The following is a 24,504-nucleotide window of genomic DNA, read 5'->3' on the forward strand; positions in this document are numbered from 1 at the left end:
CTCAAAGGGTCTGTCCAACAAGAAGATCTAACAATTTTAAATATCTATGGCCCTAACGTGGGAGCAGCCAACTATATCAACCAATTAATAACAAAATCAAAGAAACACATCAATAATAATACAATAATAGTAGGGGACTTTAACACTCCCCTCACTGAAATGGACAGATCATCCAAGCAAAAGATCAACAAGGAAATAAAGGCCTTCAATGACACACTGGACCAGATGGACATCACAGATATATTCAGAACATATCATCCCAAAGCAACAGAATACACATTCTTCTCTAGTGCACATGGAACCTTCTCCAGAATAGATCACATCCTGGGTCACAAATCAGGTCTCAACCGGTATCAAAAGATTAGGATCATTCCCTGCATATTTTCAGACCACAATGCTCTGAAGCTAGAACTCAATCACAAGAGGAAAGCTGGAAAGAACCCAAATACATGGAGACTAAACAGCATCCTTCTAAAGAATGAATGGGTTAACCAGGAAATTAAAGAAGAATTGAAAAAATTCATGGAAACAAATGATAATGAAAACACAACAGTTCAAAATCTGTGGGACACAGCAAAGGCAGTCCTGAGAGGAAAATATATAGCGGTACAAGCCTTTCTCAAGAAACAAGAAAGGTCCCAAGTACACAACCTAACCCTACGTGTAAAGGAGCTGGAGAAAGAACAAGAAAGAAACCCTAAACCCAGCAGGAGAAGAGAAATCATAAAGATCAGAGCAGAAATCAATGAAATAGAAACCAAAAAAACAATAGAAAAAATCAATGAAACTAGGAGCTGGTTCTTTGAAAGAATCAATAAGATTGATAAACCCCTGGCCAGACTCATCAAAAAGAAAAGAGAAAGGACCCAAATCAATAAAATCATGAATGAAAGAGGAGAGATCACAACTAACACCAAAGAAATACAGACAATTATAAGAACATACTATGAGCAACTCTACGCCAACAAATTGGACAATCTGGAAGAAATGGATGCATTCCTAGAGACATATAAACTACCACAACTGAACCAGGAAGAAATAGAAAACCTGAACAGGCCCATAACCAGTAAGGAGATTGAAACAGTCATCAAAAATCTCCAAACAAACAAAAGCCCAGGGCCAGACGGCTTCCCAGGGGAATTCTACCAAACATTTAAAGAAGAACTCATTCCTATTCTCCTGAAACTGTTCCAAAAAATAGAAATGGAAGGAAAACTTCCAAACTCATTTTATGAGGCCAGCATCACCTTGATCCCAAAACCAGACAAGGATCCCACCAAAAAAGAGAACTACAGACCAATATCCTTGATGAACACAGATGCAAAAATTCTCGCCAAAATACTAGCCAATAGGATTCAACAGTACATTAAAAGGATTATTCACCACGATCAAGTGGGATTTATTCCAGGGCTGCAGAGTTGGTTCAACATCCGCAAATCAATCAATGTGATAGAACACATTAATAAAAGAAAGAACAAGAACCATATGATACTCTCCATAGATGCTGAAAAAGCATTTGACAAAGTACAGCATCCCTTCCTGATCAAAACTCTTCAAAGTGTGGGGATAGAGGGCACATACCTCAATATTATCAAAGCCATCTATGAAAAACCCACCGCAAATATCATTCTCAATGGAGAAAAACTGAAAGCTTTTCCGTTAAGGTCAGGAACACGGCAGGGATGTCCATTATCACCACTGCTATTCAACATAGTACTAGAAGTCCTAGCCTCAGCAATCAGACAACAAAAAGAAATTAAAGGCATCCAAATTGGTAAAGAAGAAGTCAAACTATCACTCTTTGCCGATGATATGATACTATATGTGGAAAACCCAAAAGACTCCACTCCAAAACTGCTAGAACTTGTCCAGGAATTCAGTAAAGTGTCAGGATATAAAATCAATGCACAGAAATCAGTTGCATTTCTGTACACCAACAACAAGACTGAAGAAAGAGAAATTAAGGAGTCAATCCCATTTAAAATTGTACCCAAAACTATAAGATACCTAGGAATAAACCTAACCAAAGAGACTAAGAATCTATACACAGAAAATTATAAAGTACTCATGAAAGAAATTGAGGAAGACACCAAAAAATGGAAAAATATTCCATGCTCCTGGATTGGAAGAATAAATATTGTGAAAATGTCTATGCTACCTAAAGCAATCTACACATTTAATGCAATCCCTATCAAAAGACCATCCATTTTTTTCAAAGAAATGGAAAAAATAATCCTAAAATTTATATGGAACCAGAAAAGACCTCGAATAGCCAAAGGAATATTGAAGAACAAAGCCAAAGTTGGTGGCATCACAATTCCGGACTTCAAGGTCTATTACAAAGCTGTCATCATCAAGACAGCATGGTACTGGCACAAAAACAGACACATCGATCAGTGGAACAGAATAGAGAGCCCAGAAATCGACCCTCAACTCTATGGTCAACTCATCTTCGACAAAGCAGGAAAGAATGTCCAATGGAAAAAAGAAAGCCTCTTCAATAAATGGTGCTGGGAAAACTGGACAGCCACATGCAGAAAAATGAAATTGGACCACTTCCTTACACCACACACGAAAATAGACTCCAAATGGATGAAGGACCTCAATGTGAGAAAGGAATCCATCAAAATCCTTGAGGAGAATGCAGGCAGCAACCTCTTTGACCTCAGCCGTAGCAACATCTTCCTAGGAACAATGGCAAAGGCAAGGGAAGCAAGGGCAAAAATGAACTATTGGGATTTCATCAAGATCAAAAGCTTTTGCACAGCAAAGGAAACAGTTAACAGAACCAAAAGACAACTGACAGAATGGGAGAAGATATTTGCAAACGACATATCAGTTAAAGGGCTAGTATTCAAAATCTATAAGGAACTTAGCAAACTCAACCCCCAAAGAACAAACAATCCAATCAAGAAATGGGCAGAGGATATGAACAGACATTTCTGCAAAGAAGACATCCAGGTGGCCAACAGACACATGAAAAAGTGCTCCACGTCCCTCGGCATCAGGGAAATACAAATCAAAACCACAATGAGATATCACCTCACACCAGTCAGAATGGCTAAAATTAACAAGTCAGGAAATGACAGATGCTGGAGAGGATGTGGAGAAAGGGGAACCCTCCTCCACTGTTGGTGGGAATGCAAGCTGGTGCAACCACTCTGGAAAACAGCATGGAGGTTCCTCAAAATGTTGAAAATAGAACTACCCTATGACCCAGCAATTGCACTACTGGTTATTTACCCTAAAGATGCATACATAGTGATCCAAAGGGGCACGTGTACCCGAATGTTTATAGCAGCAATGTCTACAATAGCCAGACTATGGAAAGAACCTAGATGTCCATCAACAGATGAATGGATAAAGAAGATGTGGTATATATACACAATGGAATACTATGCAGCCATCAAAAGAAATGAAATCTTGCCATTTGCAACGACGTGGATGGAACTAGAGCTTATCATGCTTAGTGAAATAAGTCAATCGGAGAAAGACAACTATCATATGATCTCCCTGATATGAGGACATGGAGAAGCAACATGGGGGGTTGGGGGATAGGAGAAGAATAAATGAAACAAGACGGGATTGGGAGGTAATCTCACAAAACAAACTGGGGGTTGCTGGGGGGAGTTGGGATTGGGAGAGGGGGAGCGGGCTATGGACATTGGGGAGGGGAGGCGAACCATAAGAGACTATGGACTCTGAAAAACAACCTGAGGGTTTTGAAGGGTCAGGGGTGGGAGGTTGGGGCATCCTGAGGGTTTTGAAGGGTCAAGGGTGGGAGGTTGGGGGAACAGGTGATGGGTAATGGGGAGGGCACGTTTTGCATGGAGCACTGGGTGTTGTGCAAAAAGAATGAATACTGTTACGCTGAAAAAATAAATAAAATGGAAAAAAAAGATGATTTTGCTAGGGAGACCCTACATATCCTGCTCAGAGAAACTGTTCCACCACATTCTTACTTTAGCCTTTGGTCTGTTTTGAGAATGAAGATTTGGACCTCTGATTTTGTCAATATATTTTTTACCCATCTGAATAAAGATTTTCCAACTGTTCTAATTACTTTTTTTAGTTTTTATTTAAATACCAGTTACTTAATATTAGTGTAATATTAGTTTCAGATGTACAATTTAGTGATTCAAGACTTATATATAGTCTCCAATATTCATCATAACAAGTGTACCCCTTAATCTCCATCACTTATTTAGAAAAAGCTTTTATTCCAATATTAGAAGTGAGGCTTTATAAGAAAAGACTGCTGGGGATGAAACATAATGGAATTGATTAAACATAGGATTAAATGATATATATATATATATATATATATGTATGTGACATATATATATGTCATACATATGGAATATGCATATATATGTATGTGTGTATGTGTGTGTGTATATATATATATATACATATATATATATATATATATGTAGTAAGGGTCATATATATGTCATACATATGGAATATGCATATATATGTATGTGTGTGTATATATATATATATATATATATATATATATGTAGTAAGGGTCATCTTTTCTCCCTGTTTATCCAGGTCACTTCCCATTTATGCCAGTTATCCTATGTCCTGTCTATCTTATCCTTTTAGCACTCTCAAACAACTGAATTAGGTGGTGAGTAAGCATTGTGCCACACTTTGATACAGAGCAGCATGTCACAGCAGAGCAACAAAATAAAAAAATAATGAGAAAAAGGAAAAAAGAATCTAGCTACCCTTTATTGGATCTGCTATTCTTGTGTAGAATAGATATGGAAAGCATAGTGTAAGATTCAATAATGTGATTGTCATTGCTATTACAGTTTTGCTCAGGACTAACATAAGACCCTGTTTTTCAGTATCCAGTTTTCATACAAACATTTCCATATGCAATGTGTGAAATTATATTTCACTAATGTTGATGTGTTCTGTCTGTATCAACAGAAAGAAGTAGTGGACCTCAGTGAGGTCATCCCTATCTTTTATTCACCTTTGAATTTATTTGAATAAATAGAAAACATAGTCCAAAAGTTTTCAACAAAAGGCAAAATATATTTATATCTATTAAATTATGACATATTTCAAAATTATGATAGCTGGATTAAAATAGTTATACATTAATCACAAACATGTATGAGCAATAATTTCCAAACCAATCTCAGAGTTCAAAGTTACAAAATAAATGTTTTAACTGCATAATAGTTTAAACATGTTGACCTAAAAATAAAATAAAGTAATAATTGCTGGTAATACTTTAGGCAAATCATTGCTGTTATTATATATGAAACAGTGTCCTTATCCTATAAAGAAAAATGTTACTTTGTGAAAAATCCCCAAAATAGAAAAGGGCAAGAGCCATGAAAATGAAATTCCAAAATTATATTCATTTTTTTCGTATTTCTTACTATTCAAAGAAAGTCCCATTAAAACAAATGTTAGAGAACTATGTCTCAAGGGTGTTCTATTGTTGTTCTTTTAGCACCACTGGTAACCAACTTTGTGTATCAATGTGATGATGGACTTCAAAAGCCTTATAAGCCATATTCCATGGTGTCTTCCATAAAATTAACCATAATATTATACACTGTAAGCAAACTTGATGTAATGTGGATGTCAACCAATTAATGAAAAAGTAAGTGCATGTTACACCATTCAATCATGATGATATTCTGTGTAAATACTGCACATTTACATAGAAAATTTACACTTTTATGTGTAAATATATAAGTAAGTATATAAGATGAAAGTATAAGTGTAAGTATATAAGATGAAAAATGCATAAATATATACATAGTTATTATCTAGGGACATGGAGTATCTCAGCTAACTCCTTTCCATTTTCTTATTTTCTCAGTATTCTTTAATGTTGTTTTATTGCTTTATAATTTTTAAAATTCAGGTCATGAGTCAACACTGACAGGGTGAGAGTAAGATGCTTTTAAGATCTAAACAGTCACAGAGTTCCTGAAATCACCCTTTCCCTTTGTGTGTAATTCTGGGATTTCTCTAGGGTCTTGTTAGTGGGTTTCAGCACCAGGAATACTCATGGTCAGGGCGGGGGATACCTGTGCCCTAAAAGGGAGATTTTGGGGCCCATTGATATCTCTTGGGCTTTAATATTCCCCTTGGACCAATACTAGTCACTGTTTTTGGTCTCTATTAGCCATCTAACAACCTCTGAATTTATAGTACAATAATGAGCAGAGCCCTCTAAGGAGCTTGCTCTTATTGAACTTCTGATGGGTAGGGCTGACTGGGCATTTCCTTCTCTCTCCATCTTCTGGATTGCCTTCAAATATTTGTTTTTAATTCCCCCCAAGTGTTTTAATACAGTGGGAACAAAAATAAAGACAGAAACAGAACAAGGACTCACATTAGGAAACAGTTGGTGAAAGCCTTGATGTAAAGCTAGAAATATCTCAAGTATAAGAAAGCAAAAATCTGTAAGGATATAATGTTGGCCTCATTAAGAAAAGTTTAGTCAAGATGGGGTGCCTGGGTGGCTCAGTCATTAGGTGTCTGTCTTTGGCTCAGGTCATGATCCCAGGGTCCCTGGGGACCCTGTTCAGTCAGGGAGCCCCTGTTTGTGCTTTGATGTGTACATCAAAAATGTAAAAAGAAACAAGTGAAATTAAATTTTAGTCTATGCTATTTAACTGAATATATCCAAAGTATTGTCATTTCAGTACATAACCAGTAAAAATTATTAGTGAGATACACTGCACCTCATTTTTTTAAAATATGAGCCTGAAATTCTTAATGTAATTTGTGCTCTTAGAACATCTCCATTCAGAACACCTATGTTTCAGGTCCTGAAAAGTCTCATGCAGCTTGTGACTACTATACTGGACAGGGAAGATCTGTAGGCCACAAACAGAAATTGTCCAAACAGCCTACCTGTTCATAACTGTAGTAAACTATTATTTAACTGAAATAGCTATACACACAAATTAAACTTCAGGCTTGAACAGAAAAGTCCCTCTTTGAGAAACAATGATCTCTAGTATTATTGAAAACAGTTACAGGATTTTTTCCTTCCTTTTTCTATTAAAAAGTTTATTCAGTAATTATTGCTACCATCTCACTAATCTTGTTAATGAGTTGTGGGATATTAATCAGTAGTTTTCTGCTAAAAGAAGGACAATGAATATCACTTGACCCTAAACATTTTCATCTTGATTATCTTTTTTCTAATAATTCTTAGATTGATTCTCAGAGCATTTTTTAAAAATTCAACATAGAATTATTATTTGTAAATATCCAAACCCTACTACATATCAGCTAAGCACCCTACATTAACAATGTATAAATGTGTCAAGAGTAGTATAGTGTTTATGGCAACATCATTTACAATAGCCAAATTATGGAAACAGTCCAAGTATCTATCCATAAATGAAGGAACACACAATGGAATAGTATTCAGCCATTAAAAAAGAATGAAATCTTGTCAATTGCAATGACATGGATGGGGCTACAGAGTATAATAACTCATTCAGAGAAAGACTAATACAGTATCATTTCACTCATATGTGGAATTTAAAGAAAAAAATGAGCAAAGATAAAAAGAAAGCAATGGAAAAAAGAAAGGAGAAGGGGAGACAAACCTAGAAACAGATTATTAATTATAGAGAACAAACTGATAGTTACCAAAGGGGAGGTTGGTGAGGGATGGGTTAAATAGAGGAGATGGATTAAGGAGTGCACTTGTGACAAGTACCAGGTGATAGATGGAATTGTTGAATTAATACATTGTACACCTGAAAGTAATATAACACTGTATGTTCATTATGTTGGAATTAGAATTTTTAAAAAGAGCCGTATAAATAAAATTGGTAACTCTTTCAAAGGCAAAATGTCATCTTTTTATCAATGGTTTTCAAAACTAATTAGATCCTAATGTAGGGAGAGAAATATAAAGTGGGAACTTTGTTTCTTCTTTACCCCTTGCTCTATCCCTATTAAATCAGACAAGCTTTAATTTTTCTCTTTTATGTGTATTTTCCACACTGTAAGATTGTTTTAGCAAAAATAAATAAAGACAAAAGCACTTTTTCTTAAATAAACAAAAGAAAAATGAATGAATAATTAAATATTCTTGAGCAAATGACATAATTTTTTTTCACCATTACCTCTGATTTTAAGAGTAATAGCAAAACAAGTATGTCATCCTTCAGTGAGTGATTGTATGGTGTGGCATACAAAATTCTTCTAAGGATGTTCTTCCAGTAATTTGATATTTTTGAGATTCATGAATGAGGTGGGTCTTCCTTAGGACCCAAATGTAAAGACTAATTTCTCAAAGCAACCTATAGCCCCAGGAAACACTGAATAAAGAGGGAAATTACATGGTGAGATGTGACTGATTTGTCTTGATTTTGTCCATGGCTGCATGAGAATGTTTTAAACAAACCAACTATTTATCTTCTGTGCCCAACTTCCCCTCTCATACCCATGTCTTTAGTGTAACCTACAGAGCTATGGAGTGGGGCAATTATTCCATGTATGCTGACTTTGTTCTCCGGGGCTTATTCAGCAACACCCGCTTTCCCTGGCTTCTCTTTGCCCTCATCCTTTTGGTCTTTGTCATCTCCATAGCCAGCAACACCATCATGATCATTCTCATCCACATGGACTCTCGCCTTCACATCCCCATGTACTACTTGCTCAGCCAGCTCTCCCTCATGGATATCTTGTACATTTCTACCATTGTGCCAAAGATGCTGGTTGACCAGATGATGGGCCAGAGGGCCATATCCTTTGCAGGATGCACTGCCCAGAACTTCCTTTACTTGACCTTGGCAGGGGCTGAGTTTTTCCTCCTAGGACTAATGTCCTATGACCGTTATGTAGCCATCTGCAGCCCCTTGCACTATCCTGTCCTCATGAGCCGAAAGGTCTGCTTGTTGATTGTGGTGGCAGCCTGGCTGGGAGGGTCCATAGATGGCTTCCTGCTCACTCCAGTGACAATGCAGTTCCCTTTCTGTGCCTCTCGAGAAATCAACCACGTCTTCTGTGAGGTCCCTGCCCTTCTGAAGCTCTCCTGTACTGACACATCAACCTGTGAGACAGCCATGCATGTCTGCTGCATCATGATGCTCCTCATCCCTTTCTCTGTCATCTCAGCCTCTTATACAAGGATTCTCATTACTGTTTATAGGATGAGTGAAGCAGAGGGAAGGCGAAAGGCAGTGACCACTTGCTCTTCACACATGGTGGTGGTCAGCCTCTTCTATTGTGCCGCCATATACACCTATGTGCTGCCTCATTCATACCATACCCCTGAGAAGGACAAAGGTGTGTCTGCCTTCTATACCATCCTCACTCCCTTGCTCAACCCACTCATCTATAGCCTCAGGAACATAGATGTTACCGGAGCTCTGAAGAAATCTCTGGGCAGGTGTTTGTCCTCAGTAAGTGTATCCACCTTTTAAAGAAATTGCATTTGCTTCTTGAGATTTGAAGGAAAGAATACAAAACTTTATCATTACCTTTGGATTTGCTTATTGGAAACATAACAAGTCATTCACATGCCAGGAAGCAAAGGTGGGGTATTCTTGGGATTTGGAAAGCAGACTGTGGGATTTTGAGAACTTGCTCATTTTTGAGAAGTATAAGGGTTCTGAACAGTGAATGGGTTGAGGTGGAGTGGGAATAAAGTTGGGTTTTCACTAGTAACCTATCTGATTTCCACAAAGCATGCATGCCTTTGGAAACATGTTTTCTTGCAAAGGTCAGTTGTGGCAAAGTAAATGCTTATCTTCAGCTATTCCTCTGACTTTTCAGCTATTCTTCTTTTTCCACCACAGTTCCTCTTTGAGACATGTAACAAATAGACCACTTCAAAGAAATCAACTGTCCAATTATTGTCTTGATTGTACTTCAAATGTTATTTTAATCTCTACCAATGATGTTTTTACTGTTACATATTTAATTCAATCAAGCCCAAATTGGCATTATTATCTGTTGAAAAAATGGTTTGACTCTATGTAATTAATTTTCTCAACTGAATCTCATCAAAATGGTTCAAAAGCATAATGACACAAATCAAATTTGGGAGGAGGCCACCAACTTTATTTTTATCCCCTTAAAGTTTTATTAAAATCAACCCAGAATGATGAATTAGATGTTAAAAAATTGTGGTTTTGAGGTATTGGTAAGCATGGATTGCTCCTACATTTTCTATCCCTTCTTACCTCAAACTCTTAATGATATCATTTAAAAGGAACAACTAGGGCAATTTGAAATAACATCTCTCTCACTGTAAGAGAGAGAAATATTAGGCCTAATATTTTATTTTTAACAATTCTTATGCAAAAGAATGGGATTCTTTTAACAGCTAAAGGTTGATTTATTCTTTTGGAAATTAACATACTTATTCAACTTACATTGTTACTCAATTTTTGTATTCTCATATATTATTTTAATTTAGCCTGATTTGTTTAATTATTTTAGTAATTGTATATTAGCCAGTATTCTTCTGAGGTAGCAAAAATTATTTGAATCTCCACTTTCCCTTTATTTTCCTTACTTGACAAAACTCATTCTATTTCAGGTTCTCTGCCTTTCCAACTTCCTGCTTTCATATCTTAAGGTTTACTAATCTTATATTTCATTATCTGTGAAGAAAATATTTGCAACACAAAGAACAAGTTGTGATTATATAAAATCTCATTTTAAAAATTTGTATTAGGATGGTTTAAACGTGCATAGGCAAGTCCACTGGGAGTTGACATGTTTCCAAAAATCCGATGGTTTTCTACTCTGAAAAAGAAACTTTATAGAACTTTCATAGACACATTTTTCTATCTTGTGTCTATGAAAGTTCTATAATGTTTCTTTTTGGGTGGTGGTATTATTTCTTTTTTTTCACTTTTGTTGACTAGTTCTTTTATTTATTTATTTTTTACTGTGTTGTTCGTCACCATATAATTCATAATTAGCTTTTGATATAGTGTTCCAAGATTCATTGTTTACATATAACACCCAGTGCTCCATGCTATAAGTGCCCTCCTTAACACCCACCACCAGATATTGATTCTTATCCCGAAATGTGGGTATCTGTCCTAAAGTTTCATTAAGAACACTCAAATTGGAAACAGACATTGTAGTTAACCTTTTAGGTTTTGCCACTATATTTTGATATCCCAGGATTCCTCAACCCAGTCCTTCACTCTCTTTGAACTTTATTTTCTAACACCTGTGTCATGGAGAGAATGACTTAGAATAGGAATAGTCAGTTTGGGCCATTTTCTGATTTGGAAATATTATTTATTTATTTATTTTTTTAATTTTTTTAAAGATTTTATTTATTTATTTGACAGAGAGAGATCACAAGTAGAGAGGCAGGCAGAGAGAGAGAGAGGGAAGCAGGCTCGCTGCTGAGCAGAGAGCCCGATGCGGGACTTGATCCCAGGACCCTGAGATCATGACCCGAGCCGAAGGCAGCGGCTCAACCCACTGAGCCACCCAGGCGCCCCTATTTATTTATTTTTTTAATTTATTATTTATATTTGGAAATTTATAAGTGGATCCCTGTGGGAAAAAATAGATTAGGAAAATTATATTCTCATTACAGACGAACTTTGCCATTGTAACACTTGTAAAATTCTAATTATAGATATGTTTACTATGTAAAAATAAACAAATTAATTTCTTGAACCCCTATTTCTGAATTATTAAATTAGGATATTCTAACCTATTTCTTACCTCAACAACACTTCTATGAGAATATGAGATTACTGGTGCAAAGCAATTTATCTTTGGAAGGTGCTATATACCACGAAGTATTATTATAATTACTCATTATTATTGAGCAAGAATAGTGAAGCCTGCTTCCCTCATCCTCTTCTATTCCAGTTTTGTCTCTTAACATTGCAATTAAAATCCTTTCTTGCAGAGATGAGATTACAGAGATGATCAATGCCTTCTAATTCCAACGTAAGGCCTTTAATAAAACATACAGAAAATGTTTTAAGGACTGCTGTTAAACTGACTGCCCATTACACATACTTCTGATAGAATAAGTCATTGTCTCTAGGATATCTTGAAGGGCTGAGTGTCATAAGCTCCCTTCACATTGATTTTCACCTAACCTCAGAAACTGAAGAACATAGGCAAAAACTCAACATGAAGACAGTTTCTTGTTGGGAAGAAGCTACACAGCCAACCTGACTCCAAACTTTCTCAACCCAGTGAATCAAAAATGGCTGCATGCTTCAAGGAGTATCTCTCCTGTATGTTCACTTTTTTTTTTTTTCAGTTTGGTTTTGGACATATAGTTGACATGCAAATAATATAAATTGAAGGAATGAAATAAATGTCAAATGTTCTACAATACAGTTCCTTTCAGCATCAGTCAGCTTTCTCCTTTCTAGACTAATATGAGCAAATTCAAGGCATAGTTGTCATTAGAGGGCTCTGCCATGCTCCAATTTAAGCCTTTTCCCCTCCCTCTTTCTTATATCGTTTTCTCTTCCCTGATTCATATACCTCTCTCTTCCATCCCTGACTAATATGCCCTACCTCCTTTTTTTTCTTTTTTTAGTTATAATTTAATTTCCACTTAAATTATTTAAATTCTGTGTAGTCAACATTCAGTGTAATATTAGTTTCAGATGTACATTTAAGTGATTTAACATTTATATACAACACTCTAATGCTCATCAGAAGTGCACTCCTTAATTCCCATCACCTATTTAACCCAGCACCCCACTTCCCTCCCCTCTAGTAACTATCTGCTCTCTATAATTAAGAGTCTGTTTTTTGGATTGCCTCTCTCTATTTTTCCCCTATGATTCTCTGATTTCCTTTTTCTTAATTCCACATGTGAGTGAAATCATACGGTATTTGTTTTTCTGTTATTTTGCTTAACATGCTACTCTCTAGCTCTAACCATGTCATTGCAAATGACATGATTTTATTCTTTTTATGGATAAGTAATATTCCATATACACACCACATCTTTATCCATTCATCAGACAACAGGCATTTGGGCTCTTTCCATAATTTAGCTGTTGTAGATAATGCTGCTATAAACATCTCAGTGGATGTATCCCTTCTAATTAGTAGTTTTGTTTTCTTTGGGTAACTACCTAGTAGAGCAATTGCTAATTGTATGGTGGGTCTGTTTCTAACTATTTGAGGAACCTCCATACGGTTTTCTAGAAATAACTCTGAGGCATTTCTTTTTATGTGCAGTCAGCCAACATATAGTACATCATTAGTTTTGATGTAGTGTTCAGTGGTTCATTAGTTGCATATAATATCCAGTGCCCATCACAAGCCCTACCTTCTAGCCTTTTTTCACTTTTCTTTTTCTCACTCTTGCTCTTGCCCTTTGTCCATTACTACTTTTTCTACTGTTTTGACTATACTCCAGCACCCACTGCTAAGATGATACTGCACTTCCATAATGGTGGGTGGGGTTTCAATTAGCTTAGATTAGCAGGATAACCAGGGAGAAAGAAATTTTTTGGTCTTTCAAAGTGGGCTTCTAAAGTGTATTGACAATGATTTCAAGGTGAAAGTGATGTAGCTAATGTAGAGAAATTTGTAATGGAAACGTATTTATTATACAGAGACTTGGCTAGATGCACTTACTTGTAGCCAGAGGTTTATATAAAAGAAAACATATGCAAATCTATATCTATTCTTTTTACAGTACACTCAGTAGTCTTCTTTGGTTATGATGTAGCAATAGATGAAAATCCCCCAACATTCCAGAATCTACTGTTCTATAGCAAGAGACAACTATAGAGATTTTTTCCCTACTCTGGGAGGAAACCTGATTCTCAACCTGTGACTGTGCATTTTCTCTGTCTTGGGTGTCAGATCCTTCATGAGTGCTCTGGTTAGGCTCTTCCACTTGCTTTTGGTTTATCTTTTGCTGTTTACATCAACATATTTTCCCTAAGAATGCAGACCTCAATTTTAGTGATTCCCAGTCTTGTTTTAAAGATATTCCAGAGTACCTTCAATAATCTCAGGAGAAATGCTCTGAATAAGATTGTCTTCACTTAGTTATTTTTATGAAATAAATATATCAAGTTGACTTTGGCAATAGTTATAGGATTATTGTAGATGAAGTAAAAATCATGAAACAATAAGGAATAAAACAAAATAAGAAAATATTGTTGAAATATTGTATCATGGAACACTGGAACTTGAAGTAACATTGCTGATGGTTGTGCCAAAACATTTTTTAGCTGAAAAAAAAAAAGAGTTCTGAGAATGCAATTCCATGCCAAACTGCACACAGGAAATGGTGGACCTTCAGCTGCAGACTCCCAAGTCCAGGAATCCTTAGCATTTCTTCTGATCCCCTTAATTTAATCATTTCTCAGATGATATGGTTGAATTTTATAATTTCTTAGTCATTGCTAAGATCCAATATTCTACTAGCTGTGAAATTTTCCTTTCCAGTTCTCTGAATGTCTTAGTACTTGATTCTTCCTTGTCTGAATCTCCATTTAGGAAAACACTGATATGTGTCTTTATCTTTCAGGGACTAGGACAGAGCAAAAATCTTCAGAAATTTAGAAAAGACATTCTAAAAATATATATTAATGTAGATCTTATCATAATAAACAGAGTTTTATTCTAGAATTCACTGTAAATGCCAGGTAGCACTTTGTAATGGTGTGAATGAACAAAATTGTTTGAACTCAAAACAAACACTGGGAATGTAAACATCCAGACTTTGGGAATTGCTGTTTTGGGATATAGAACAATGTTTATCTCTAACTTTATGCAAGACATATTACTGGAAAGGCCTGAAAGTGTGGAAGAGGAGGAGAAAGAGAGCTAAAAGAATGAGGCAGAAAGATGAAAAACAATACTGAGAAGTCACAAAATATCTACCATATATAAATAATTTGGACTTGTATTTTTACATGATAACTAAGTTCAAAAGTTCAACACGAGGTGAAAAGTTGTGATGTCCACAGTCTGTGTTACTTTCCTTAGCAAATTAGGTAATAATAATAAAAGCCAGACTTAGATGTTATATCAGCACTTTTCAATTATTCTCATCACTTACATATAAAAAAATGAAAGTTGGAGTGCTTGGGTGACTCAGTCAGTTGTGTCCAGCTCTTGATTTTGGCTCAGGTAATGATCTTGGGGTATTGAGATTGAGCCCCTCATTGGGCTCCACAGTTCATGTGGAGTTTGCTTGATATTATCTTTCTTCTTCTGCCCCTTTCCCTAGCTTTCATTTCTTTTCTGTCTCTCTCAAATAAATAAATCTTTTTAAATAAATAAATAAATAAATGTTAGTTGTATGGCAAACTGAGGTAAACTGAGGTGGCAGTTAGCAACTAGATTAACTCTCTGCTGGCTGTAGTCAACTTGGGCACAGCAGATCAATCCAGGACTGAGAGGTTCAAAATGTAGTTGAAACCCATTGGAGACTCTGAAGTAAATCACATCAGAGTGAAGGTAGGATTCTATTCAAATCAATTGGACATCTAATTAGGGAAATTTTATATTTATTGGAGAACTATAAAATATTCTTCAGTAATTAGTTTTTAAACAGTATCCTAAATGGCTGGAAATATATATGTGTTTTCATTTATAATGCAGAGGGTCTAGGTCTAATAAATTTGTGACAATTAGAAGTCATATAAGGAATGTTCTGATCACCACATGTAGTGCATAAGAAACATTCTATCATGATATTTAGTATCATTATTATTGCTCTTATTTTAATGGTAGTACTTAAGTTGTTCACATCCCCAAACAAGACCACTTCCTATTTCCTCTCTAGAGAAATAAAATGCATTTCATTTTTAGAAAGTTCAATTTATCTTATGCTTAAAGCGATTTATGCAAAATAACTTTTAGAAAATGTATGGCTTCTGTTTTACTTTATCTCTTGTTTATTTTTCTTTACTTCCCCCTTTTACTTCCCTCTCTTCTTCTTCTCTTCTACTTTAATAATTTTTTCTCTTCTACTTTATTTTATTTTTATCATGTCTCTTTTATTTCACACTGAATTTGAATTATTTTCCCCTAATCACTAGATAAATAATTATGAAAACCACTTATTATCTCTGTCAAACGCATATTTGTAATCAATTATATTCAAACAAAATAGGCAAGTGACACAGAAGAGAAATTTTTAGTTTTGTACAGCTTCTTTTCTTTTATTTTATTTTTATTTATTTATTTTTTTAAAGATTTTATTTATGTATTTGACAGACAGAAATCACAAGTAGGCAGAGAGGCAGGCAGAGAGAGAGAGAGGGGGAAGCAGGCTCCCCGCTGAGCAGAGAGCCCGATGCGGGACTCGATCCCAGGACCCTGAGATCATGACCTGAGCCGAAGGCAGCGGCTTAACCCACTGAGCCACCCAGGGGCCCCTGTACAGCTTCTTTTAGATATATATTTTTTTTTATTTTCAGCGTAACAGTACTCATTGATTTTGCACCACACCCAGTGTTCCATGCAATACGTGCCCTCCCTATTACCCACCACCTTGGAGTAATAGGGTTCCCAACCTCCCACCCCCGGCCACTTCAAAACCCTCAGGTTGTTTTTTCAGAGTCCATAGTCTCTCATGGTTCACCTCCCCTTCCAATTCCCCTCAATTCCCTTCTCCTCTCCATCTCCCCATGTCCTCCATGTTCCTTGTTATGCTCCACAAATAAGTTAAACCATATGATACTTGACTCTCTCTGCTTGACTTATTTCGCTCAACATAATCTCTTCCAGTCCCTTCAATGTTGCTACAAAAGTTTGGTATTCATCCTTTCTGATGGAGGCATAATATAATATAATCCATCATGTATATGGACCACATCTTCCTTATCCATTCATCCGTTGAAAGGCATATTGGTTCTTTCCACAGTTTGGCGACTGTGGCCATTGTTGCTATAAACATTGGGGCACAGATGGCCCTTCTTTTCACTACATCTGTATCTTTGGGGTAAATATCCAGTAGTGCAATTGCAGGGTCATAGGGAAGCTCTATTCTTAATTTCTTCAGGAATCTCCACACTGTTCTCAAAAGTCGCTACACCAACTTGCATTCCCACCAACAGTGGAAGAGGGTTCCCCTTTCTCCACATCCTCTCCAACACACGTTGTTTCCTGTCTTGCTAATTTTGGCCATTCTAACTGGTGTCAGGTGGTATCTCAATGTTGTTTTAATTTGAATCTCCCTGATGACTAGTGATGATGAGCATTTTTTCATGTGTCTGATAGCCATTTGTATGTCTTCATTGGAGAAGTGTCTGTTTTTATTTTCTGCCCAGTTTTTGATATGATTATCTGTCATGATTAATTGTGCATTTTCACCACGTTTCACATTAGTTTTTATATACTCAGTATATTTAGTATTTTATATATTTCATTCATTGACAAAGTAAACAAGTCCTAAACCTCTTAATGTGCTACACATTTAGCAGGCTCTGTTCCCTATACACATTCTCTCTCTCTCTCTCTCTCTCTCTCTCTCTCACACACACACACACACACACACACGCATGCAACCTGTCTATTTTTTTAATGCAATGAGTATGGTTATTTTTGAAATATGAAATTTGGTTTAAAATTATATCTTTCCTTCAACTTTCATAATCTATTATTCTAGGATATACACTAAGAAAGGATCTAAATGTGGGGTGCCTGTGTGGCTCAGTCAGTTAGGTGTCTGCCTTCAACTCAGGTCATGATCCCAGGGTCCTAGGATCAAGCCTGCTTCAGACTTTCTGTTCAGTGGGGAGTCTGCTTCACCCTCTCACTCTCCATCTGTGCTCACTTTCTCTTTCACTCTCTCTCAAATAAATGAGTAATATCTTTTTAAATAATGCTAGAAAATTTTTCATTCCTTAATCAAGGAGATTTGAGGCAATAAGAGTGATTTACTATACGGTGGCTAATTGAAAGTATTAGTAATAATAATAAAAAGAGTGATTTACCCCTGTCAATACCCTGTAGAGTCCAATCTGAGTGTTCATATTAAATAAATTATGTGGCCCACATTTTGATTCAAATGTAATTTGTTATTTTCTAAGACAATTTTCATTGCAAAACCTTATAAACACAATTTCAGTTGTAATATCTTAAATTCTGCCTCTTTGTATTGAGTGAGACCTGTGCATGTCACAAGAAAATATTCTGCATATTAAAGAAGGCAAAATAAGCTGACTTTCATCAAATTTGCTGAGTTACAGTTGATATCCAGTATTATTTATTTTTTTAATTATGTTATGTTAGTCACCATACAATACATCATTAGTTTTTGATGTAGTGTTCCAAGATTCATTGTTTACATATAACACCCAGTGTTCCAGTCACTGTGTGCCCTCCTTAATACCCACTACCAAGCTCGCCCTTCTCCCCAACCCCTGCCCTCTAAAACCTTCAAGTTGTTTCTCAGAGTCCACAGTCTCTCATGCTTCATCTCCCGCTCCGATTCCCCCCTTCACTTTTCCTTCCCTTCTCGGAGTGTCCTCCATGTCATTTCCTATGTTCCACAAGTAAGTGAAACCAAATGATAATTGACTTATTTCATTCAGCATAATCTCTTTCAGCCCCATCCATGTGGATGCAAAAGTTGGGTATTCATCCTATCTGATGGCTGAATGATATTCCATTGTATATATGGACCACATCTTCTTTATCCATTTGCCTGTTGAAGGGCATCTTGGCTCTTTCCACAGTTTGGCTATTGTGGACACTGCTGCTATGAACTTTGAGGTACATATGGCCCTTCTTTTCACTACATCTCTATCTTTGGGGTAAATACAAGGTATTGTTTATTAACTATCCAGACACTTGTTTTTAATCCTGCTTAGCTGATAAGGTGTAAGAAATGTAGGTTGACACAAAATTGATTTTATTTTACCCCCCTGGTCTTACTTATTTGTTTAGAATATTACTGATAATATAAATCCATTTGTGATGAACATTTAGAAAGAAAAATAAGTCTCTCTAGTACCCTGATTCATTTTGTTTCCACATAAAAGGATAATTATTCCTTTTCAATGCTTTACAGACTACAAATTTCATTATTATGGAACCAAAAATCCGGGTATATTTATAGTATTGATGGCCAATACATTTTGTGGAAATACACTTCAGTAAGTCTGTCACTGAAATACAAGAGGAAAAACACAATATGATGATAACAATAATAGACTCATTCCCCAATATCCATGAACATATCAAAAAATACTCATATAACTTCCTCAAAGATAAAAAGCATGAAAATTAGTTCAAGGGAGTTTTAATAGTATTATTTCTTTTTCCCTTTAAATTCAGAAATCATTTTCCCATCCAGAATTGCCTTTACTTATAAACATGAAGGATCTGTAACACAGTACAAAAATAAATGTTAAGGAATGAAAAAGTAAATTAGCAATGGATTCCTAGGATAATATAACATTTTAATAGATTCAGGATTCCACCCTATCAGAAAAAAACTATGTTAGTGTTTTGGCTGACCAATAATTTAAAAAAGGCTTAGGTCACAATAGAATAATATGAGCTCCTATGTAGTCCAAAATTTTCATACTATTCCACAATAGTAACCAAAAGGACTGCCATGATGATGAACTCAAACTCCTCCTTGTGGAATAGAGTTCATGACTATACTCATTAGAGATTTCTCATCTCAAGTTATCCCATGAGAAAAAGGGATCCAACTGCTTTAAGTTACCTATGCCTAAAAAGGCGAACTTCTTTGGCAGCACATCTCACCATAGCCCAACTGACCCTGATCCTCAGTTTAAGTTAGTAGCACTGCCCTGTTAATCCCTAATGTCCCAACCATTCAAAAAGCTGTTTAGTAATATCAGACGCCCCAGGGAACCTGGGTGGCTCAGTGGGTGCATTCAACTCTTAATTTCAGCTCAGAGCATGATCTCAGGGTTGTGAAATCAAGACCCACATTGAGTTCTGTGCTGGATGTGGAACCTGCTTGGGATTTTCTCTCTCCCTCTGCCTGTCCTTCCCTCTCCCTATCTCTCTCAAAAGTAATGATGATGATGATGATGATGATGATGATGATGATGATTTATCATTAAAAATAATAATAAACAGCAGCACCCAATACTAAATTCTCTAGATTTATTGGGTCCATCTTTATTTTCTATCAATTTATGAAATCACAAATGTATGTCTATGTATGATCTTAATAAGGTAACAAACTTCACTGCAGAGAAAAACTTAAATTCAATCAACCCTTGAATTTCTGTTGCAAAGTAATATGGAGGGGAAGGCGCAGTTAGCAACCTCAGAAAATATTTAATCTAAATTAATAAGCTTATAAAGAATATAAAGAAGATAGTTCAGAATAAAATAAAGCAAATTTTGAAAGTGGTTTTGTATAAACTATTATATTTATATTTCATGCCCAGCCCACAGAGATATAGACCTATGATTACCTTTCACAGATAATGAAAGTGTTATAGTGTGTCTGTCTAATATCACATAGACCATAATTATACCAATATTGAAACTACAATTCAAAATTATTCTGAATTCTATATTCTTTCCATTATCCCATGCTGCTTCTGACATATTATCCATAGTTGGCTTTGCCAAAATATCAATTATTAATTAACCTAGCAACATTTTGCCTTTGGAGCCCCAGGAACTACCATGTGGTATGAGCATGAAGGCCATTCTCCAGAACGCCACCAACTTTATCTTCTTGGGCCTCATCACACATCCTGCATTCCAAGGCTTATCTTTGCAGTGGTCTTCTCCATTTTTTTGGTGGCTGCAACAGCCAAAGTGATCATGATTCTGCTCATCCATGTGGACTCTCACCTCCATACACCCATGTACTTTTTACTCAGCCAGCTTTCATGGACACAGTTTACATTTGCTTAACTCTTCCCAAATGCTGCAAGATCTTCTATCCAAGGGAAAGATCATCTCCTTTTTGGGATGAATACTTCAGATCTTCCTCTAAGACTAACCCTAATTGAAGGTGAATTTTTCTTGCTAGGCCTCATGGCCTCTGACCAGTATATGACTGTGTGCAAACCCCTGGGATATCCTCCCCTCATGAACTGCAGGATTTGTTTGTTCATGGTGATGGGCTCCTGGGTTGGTGGCTCCTTAGATGGATTCATGATGACCCCCTTCACCATGAATTTCCCCTACTGATTAATTTCCCAAGAAATTAATCACTTTCTGTGAGATTCCAGCAGTATTAAAAATGTCATGTGTTGATACATCACTCTATGAGACTCTGATGTATGCTGCTGTGTGCTAATGCTGCTCATCCCTATATCCATCATCTCTGTTTCCTATAAATGCATCCTGCTTACGATACATTGGATGAACTCTGCTGAAGGCTGGCATAAAGACTTTGCTAACTCTTCCTCCCATATTTTGGTGCTGATCATTTCCTATGGTGCAGCCTTCTACACAAATGTGCTGACCCATTCTTACCACACAACAGAGAAAGACAAGTTTGTATCCACCTTCTATACAATCCTCACCCCAATGCTCAAACCACTCATATAGTTTGAGGAATAAAGATGTGGTCACAGCTCTAAGAAAATGCTGGGAAGATGCTCCTCCTCTCAAAGAATGAGAGTGCTGGATTTGTCCAGGAAAGACTAGAGGGGGCAAGATACAAACATCATTTGTGTTATAGTCACTGGCACACATTTATTCCATAAAATATGCTTTTGATTCTGGAAAAATATTCACTGTGATTTTAGTAATCTTGAATTATCAATAGGTAAAATCATCTCTTTGCAAGAATCACTTAGGAACAATAAGTGAAGACTACAAGCATCATAACTGTCCAAGTCTCTAGTCTAGATTCATTGTAAAAATTTTCCAGACAACATTCTCTTCAAGTAACACCATAAATAATCCCAAATGGGACAAATGCCCCTTTTAAGAGTACTGAATAATTATTTTTATGTTACACACGCTCATGTGTCTTTTGCATCTATATTATTGATTAATTTTTGAACAGAAATGGCATGGAGCAGACACCATATCCTTGAGGATTTAATTTCAAACATTCATATAAATTAAATATTTTCTTTTTTTTTCTTTTTTATTTTTTTTTGTTTATTTACAGCATAACAGTGTTCATTGTTTTGTCATCACACCCAGTGCTCCATGCAGTATGTGCCCTCCCTATTACCCACCACCTGGTTCCTCAACCTCCCACCCACCCCTGCCCCTTCAAAACCCTCTGGTTGTTTTTCAGAGTCCACAGTCTCTCATGGTTCATCTCCCCTTCCAGTTTCCCTCAACTCCCTCTCCTCTCCATCTCCCCATGTCCTCCGTGTTATTTGTTATGCTCCACAAATAAGTGAGACCATATGATACTTGACTTTCTCTGCTTGACTTATTTCGCTCAGCATCATCTCTTCCAGTCCCGTCCATGTTGCTACAAAAGTGGGGTATTCATCCTTTCTGATGGAGGCATAATACTCCATTGTGTATATGGACCACATCTTCCTTATCCATTCATCCATTGAAGGGCATCTTGGTTCCTTCCACAGTTTGGCGACCGTAGCCATTGTTGCAATAAACATTGGGGTACAGATGGCCCTTCTTTTCACTACATCTGTATCTTTGGGGTAAATACCCAGCAGTGCAATTGCAGGATCATAGGGAAGCTATATTCTTGATTTCTTCAGGAATCTCCACACTGTTCTCCAAAGTGGCTGCACTAAATTGTATTCCCACCAAGAGTGGAAGATGGTTCCCCTTTCTCCACATCCTCTCCAACACACGTTGTTTCCTGTCTTGCTCATTTTGGCCATTCTAACTGGTGTCAGGTGGTATCTCAATGTGGTTTTAATTTGAATCTCCCTGATGGCTAATGATGATGAACATTTTTTCATATGTCTGATAGCCATTTGTATGTCTTCGTTAGAGAAGTGTCTGTTCATATCTTCTGCCCATTTTTGATATGATTATCTGTTTTGTCTGTGTTGAGTTTGAGGAGTTCTTTATAGATCCTGGATATCAACCTTTTTTCTGTACTGTCATTTGCAAATATCTTCTCCCATTCTGTGAGTTGCCTTTTTGTTTTGTTGACTTTTTCTTTGCTGTGCAGAAGCTTTTGATCTTGATGAAGTCCTAAAAGTTCATTTTAGCTTTTGTTTCCTTGGCCTTTGGTGACATATCTTGATAGAAGTTGCTGTGGCTGATATCGAAGAGGTTACTGCCTATGTTCTCCTCTAGGATTCTGATAGATTCCTGTCTCACGTTGAGGTCTTTTATCCATTTCGAGTTTATCTTTGTGTACGGTGTAAGAGAATGGTCGAGTTTCATTCTTCTACATATCGCTGTCCAGTTTTCCCAGCACCATTTATTGAAGAGACTGTCTTTTTTCCATTGAATATTTTTTCCTGTTTTGTCGATGATTATTTCACCATAGAGTTGAGGGTCCATATCTGGGCTCTCCACTCTGTTCCACTGCTCTACGTGTCTGTTTTTATGCTAGTACCACGCTGTCTTGGTGATCACAACTTTGTAGGAAAGCTAAAAATTGTATAACATGATGCCACCAGTTTTCTTTTTGTTTTTCAAGATTTCCTTAGCAATTTGGGGTCTCTTCTGATTCCATACAAATTTTAGGATTATTTGCTACAGCTCTTTGAAAAACACCGGTGGAATTTTATTCGTAATGGTGTTAAAAGTATAGATTGTCTAGGCAGTATAGACATTTTAACAATGTTTATTCTTCCAATCCAAGACCATGGGACAGTCATCCATCTTTTTGTGTCTTCTTCAATTTCTTTCATGAGTGTTCTGTAGTTCCTCGAGTATAGGTCCTTTACCTCTTTGTTTAGGTTTATTCCCAGGTGTCTTATGGTTCTTGGTGCTATAGTAAATGGAATCGATTCTCTAATTTCCCTTTCTGTATTTTCATTGTTAGTGTATAAGAAAGCCACTGATTTCTGTACATTGACTTTGTATCCTGCCACATTTCTGAATTGCTGTATGAGTTCTAGTAGGTTGGGGGTGGAGTCTTTGGGGTTTTCAATATAAAGAATCATGTCATCCGCAAAGAGAGAGAGTTTGACTTCTTCCTTGCCAATTTGGATACCTTTTATTTCTCTTTGTTGTCTGATTGCCTTTGCTAGAATTCTAATACTATGTTGAACAAGGGTGGTGAGAGTGGTCATCTTGTCGTGTTCCTGATCTCAACGGGAAGTCTGCTAGCTTTTTCCCATTGAGGATGATATTTGCTGTGGGTCTTTCATAGACAGATTTTATGAAGTTCAGGAATGTTCCCTCTATCCCTATACTTTGAAGCGTTTTCATCAGGAACGGATGCTCGATTTTGTCAAATGCTTTTTCTGCATCAATTGAGAGGACCATGTGGTTCTTCTCTCTTCTCTTATTGGTTTGTTCTATCACACTGATTGATTTGCGAAAGTTGAACCAACCTTACAACCCAGGGATGAATCCCACCTAGTCATGGTGGATAATCTTTTTAATGTGCTGCTGTATCCTGTTTGCTAGGATCTTGTTGAGAATCTTTGCATCCATATTCATCAGTGATATTGG

General features: G+C 36.5%; 1 protein-coding gene and 1 pseudogene across 1 annotated transcript; both read left to right on the forward strand.

The window, feature by feature from the left end:
• The first annotated feature begins 8,477 nt into the window (after positions 1 to 8,477).
• Positions 8,478 to 9,431, forward strand: LOC123936559 (olfactory receptor 2T27-like). Its single transcript, XM_045997014.1, has one exon. The coding sequence runs from the start codon at positions 8,478 to 8,480 to the stop codon at positions 9,429 to 9,431; it is 954 nt and encodes a 317-aa protein (XP_045852970.1).
• Positions 9,432 to 20,898: 11,467 nt separating this feature from the next.
• LOC123936551 lies at positions 20,899 to 21,483 on the forward strand (annotated as a pseudogene).
• Positions 21,484 to 24,504: the final 3,021 nt, after the last annotated feature.

Source organism: Meles meles, unplaced genomic scaffold (genome assembly GCF_922984935.1).
Source record: "Meles meles unplaced genomic scaffold, mMelMel3.1 paternal haplotype, whole genome shotgun sequence".
Classification (NCBI taxonomy): Eukaryota; Metazoa; Chordata; class Mammalia; order Carnivora; family Mustelidae; genus Meles; species Meles meles.

Coding starts and splice junctions, on each gene's coding strand:
- LOC123936559 (XM_045997014.1), top strand. CDS start 8,478: ATGGAGTGGGGCAATTATTCCATGTATGCTGACTTTGTTCTCCGGGGC.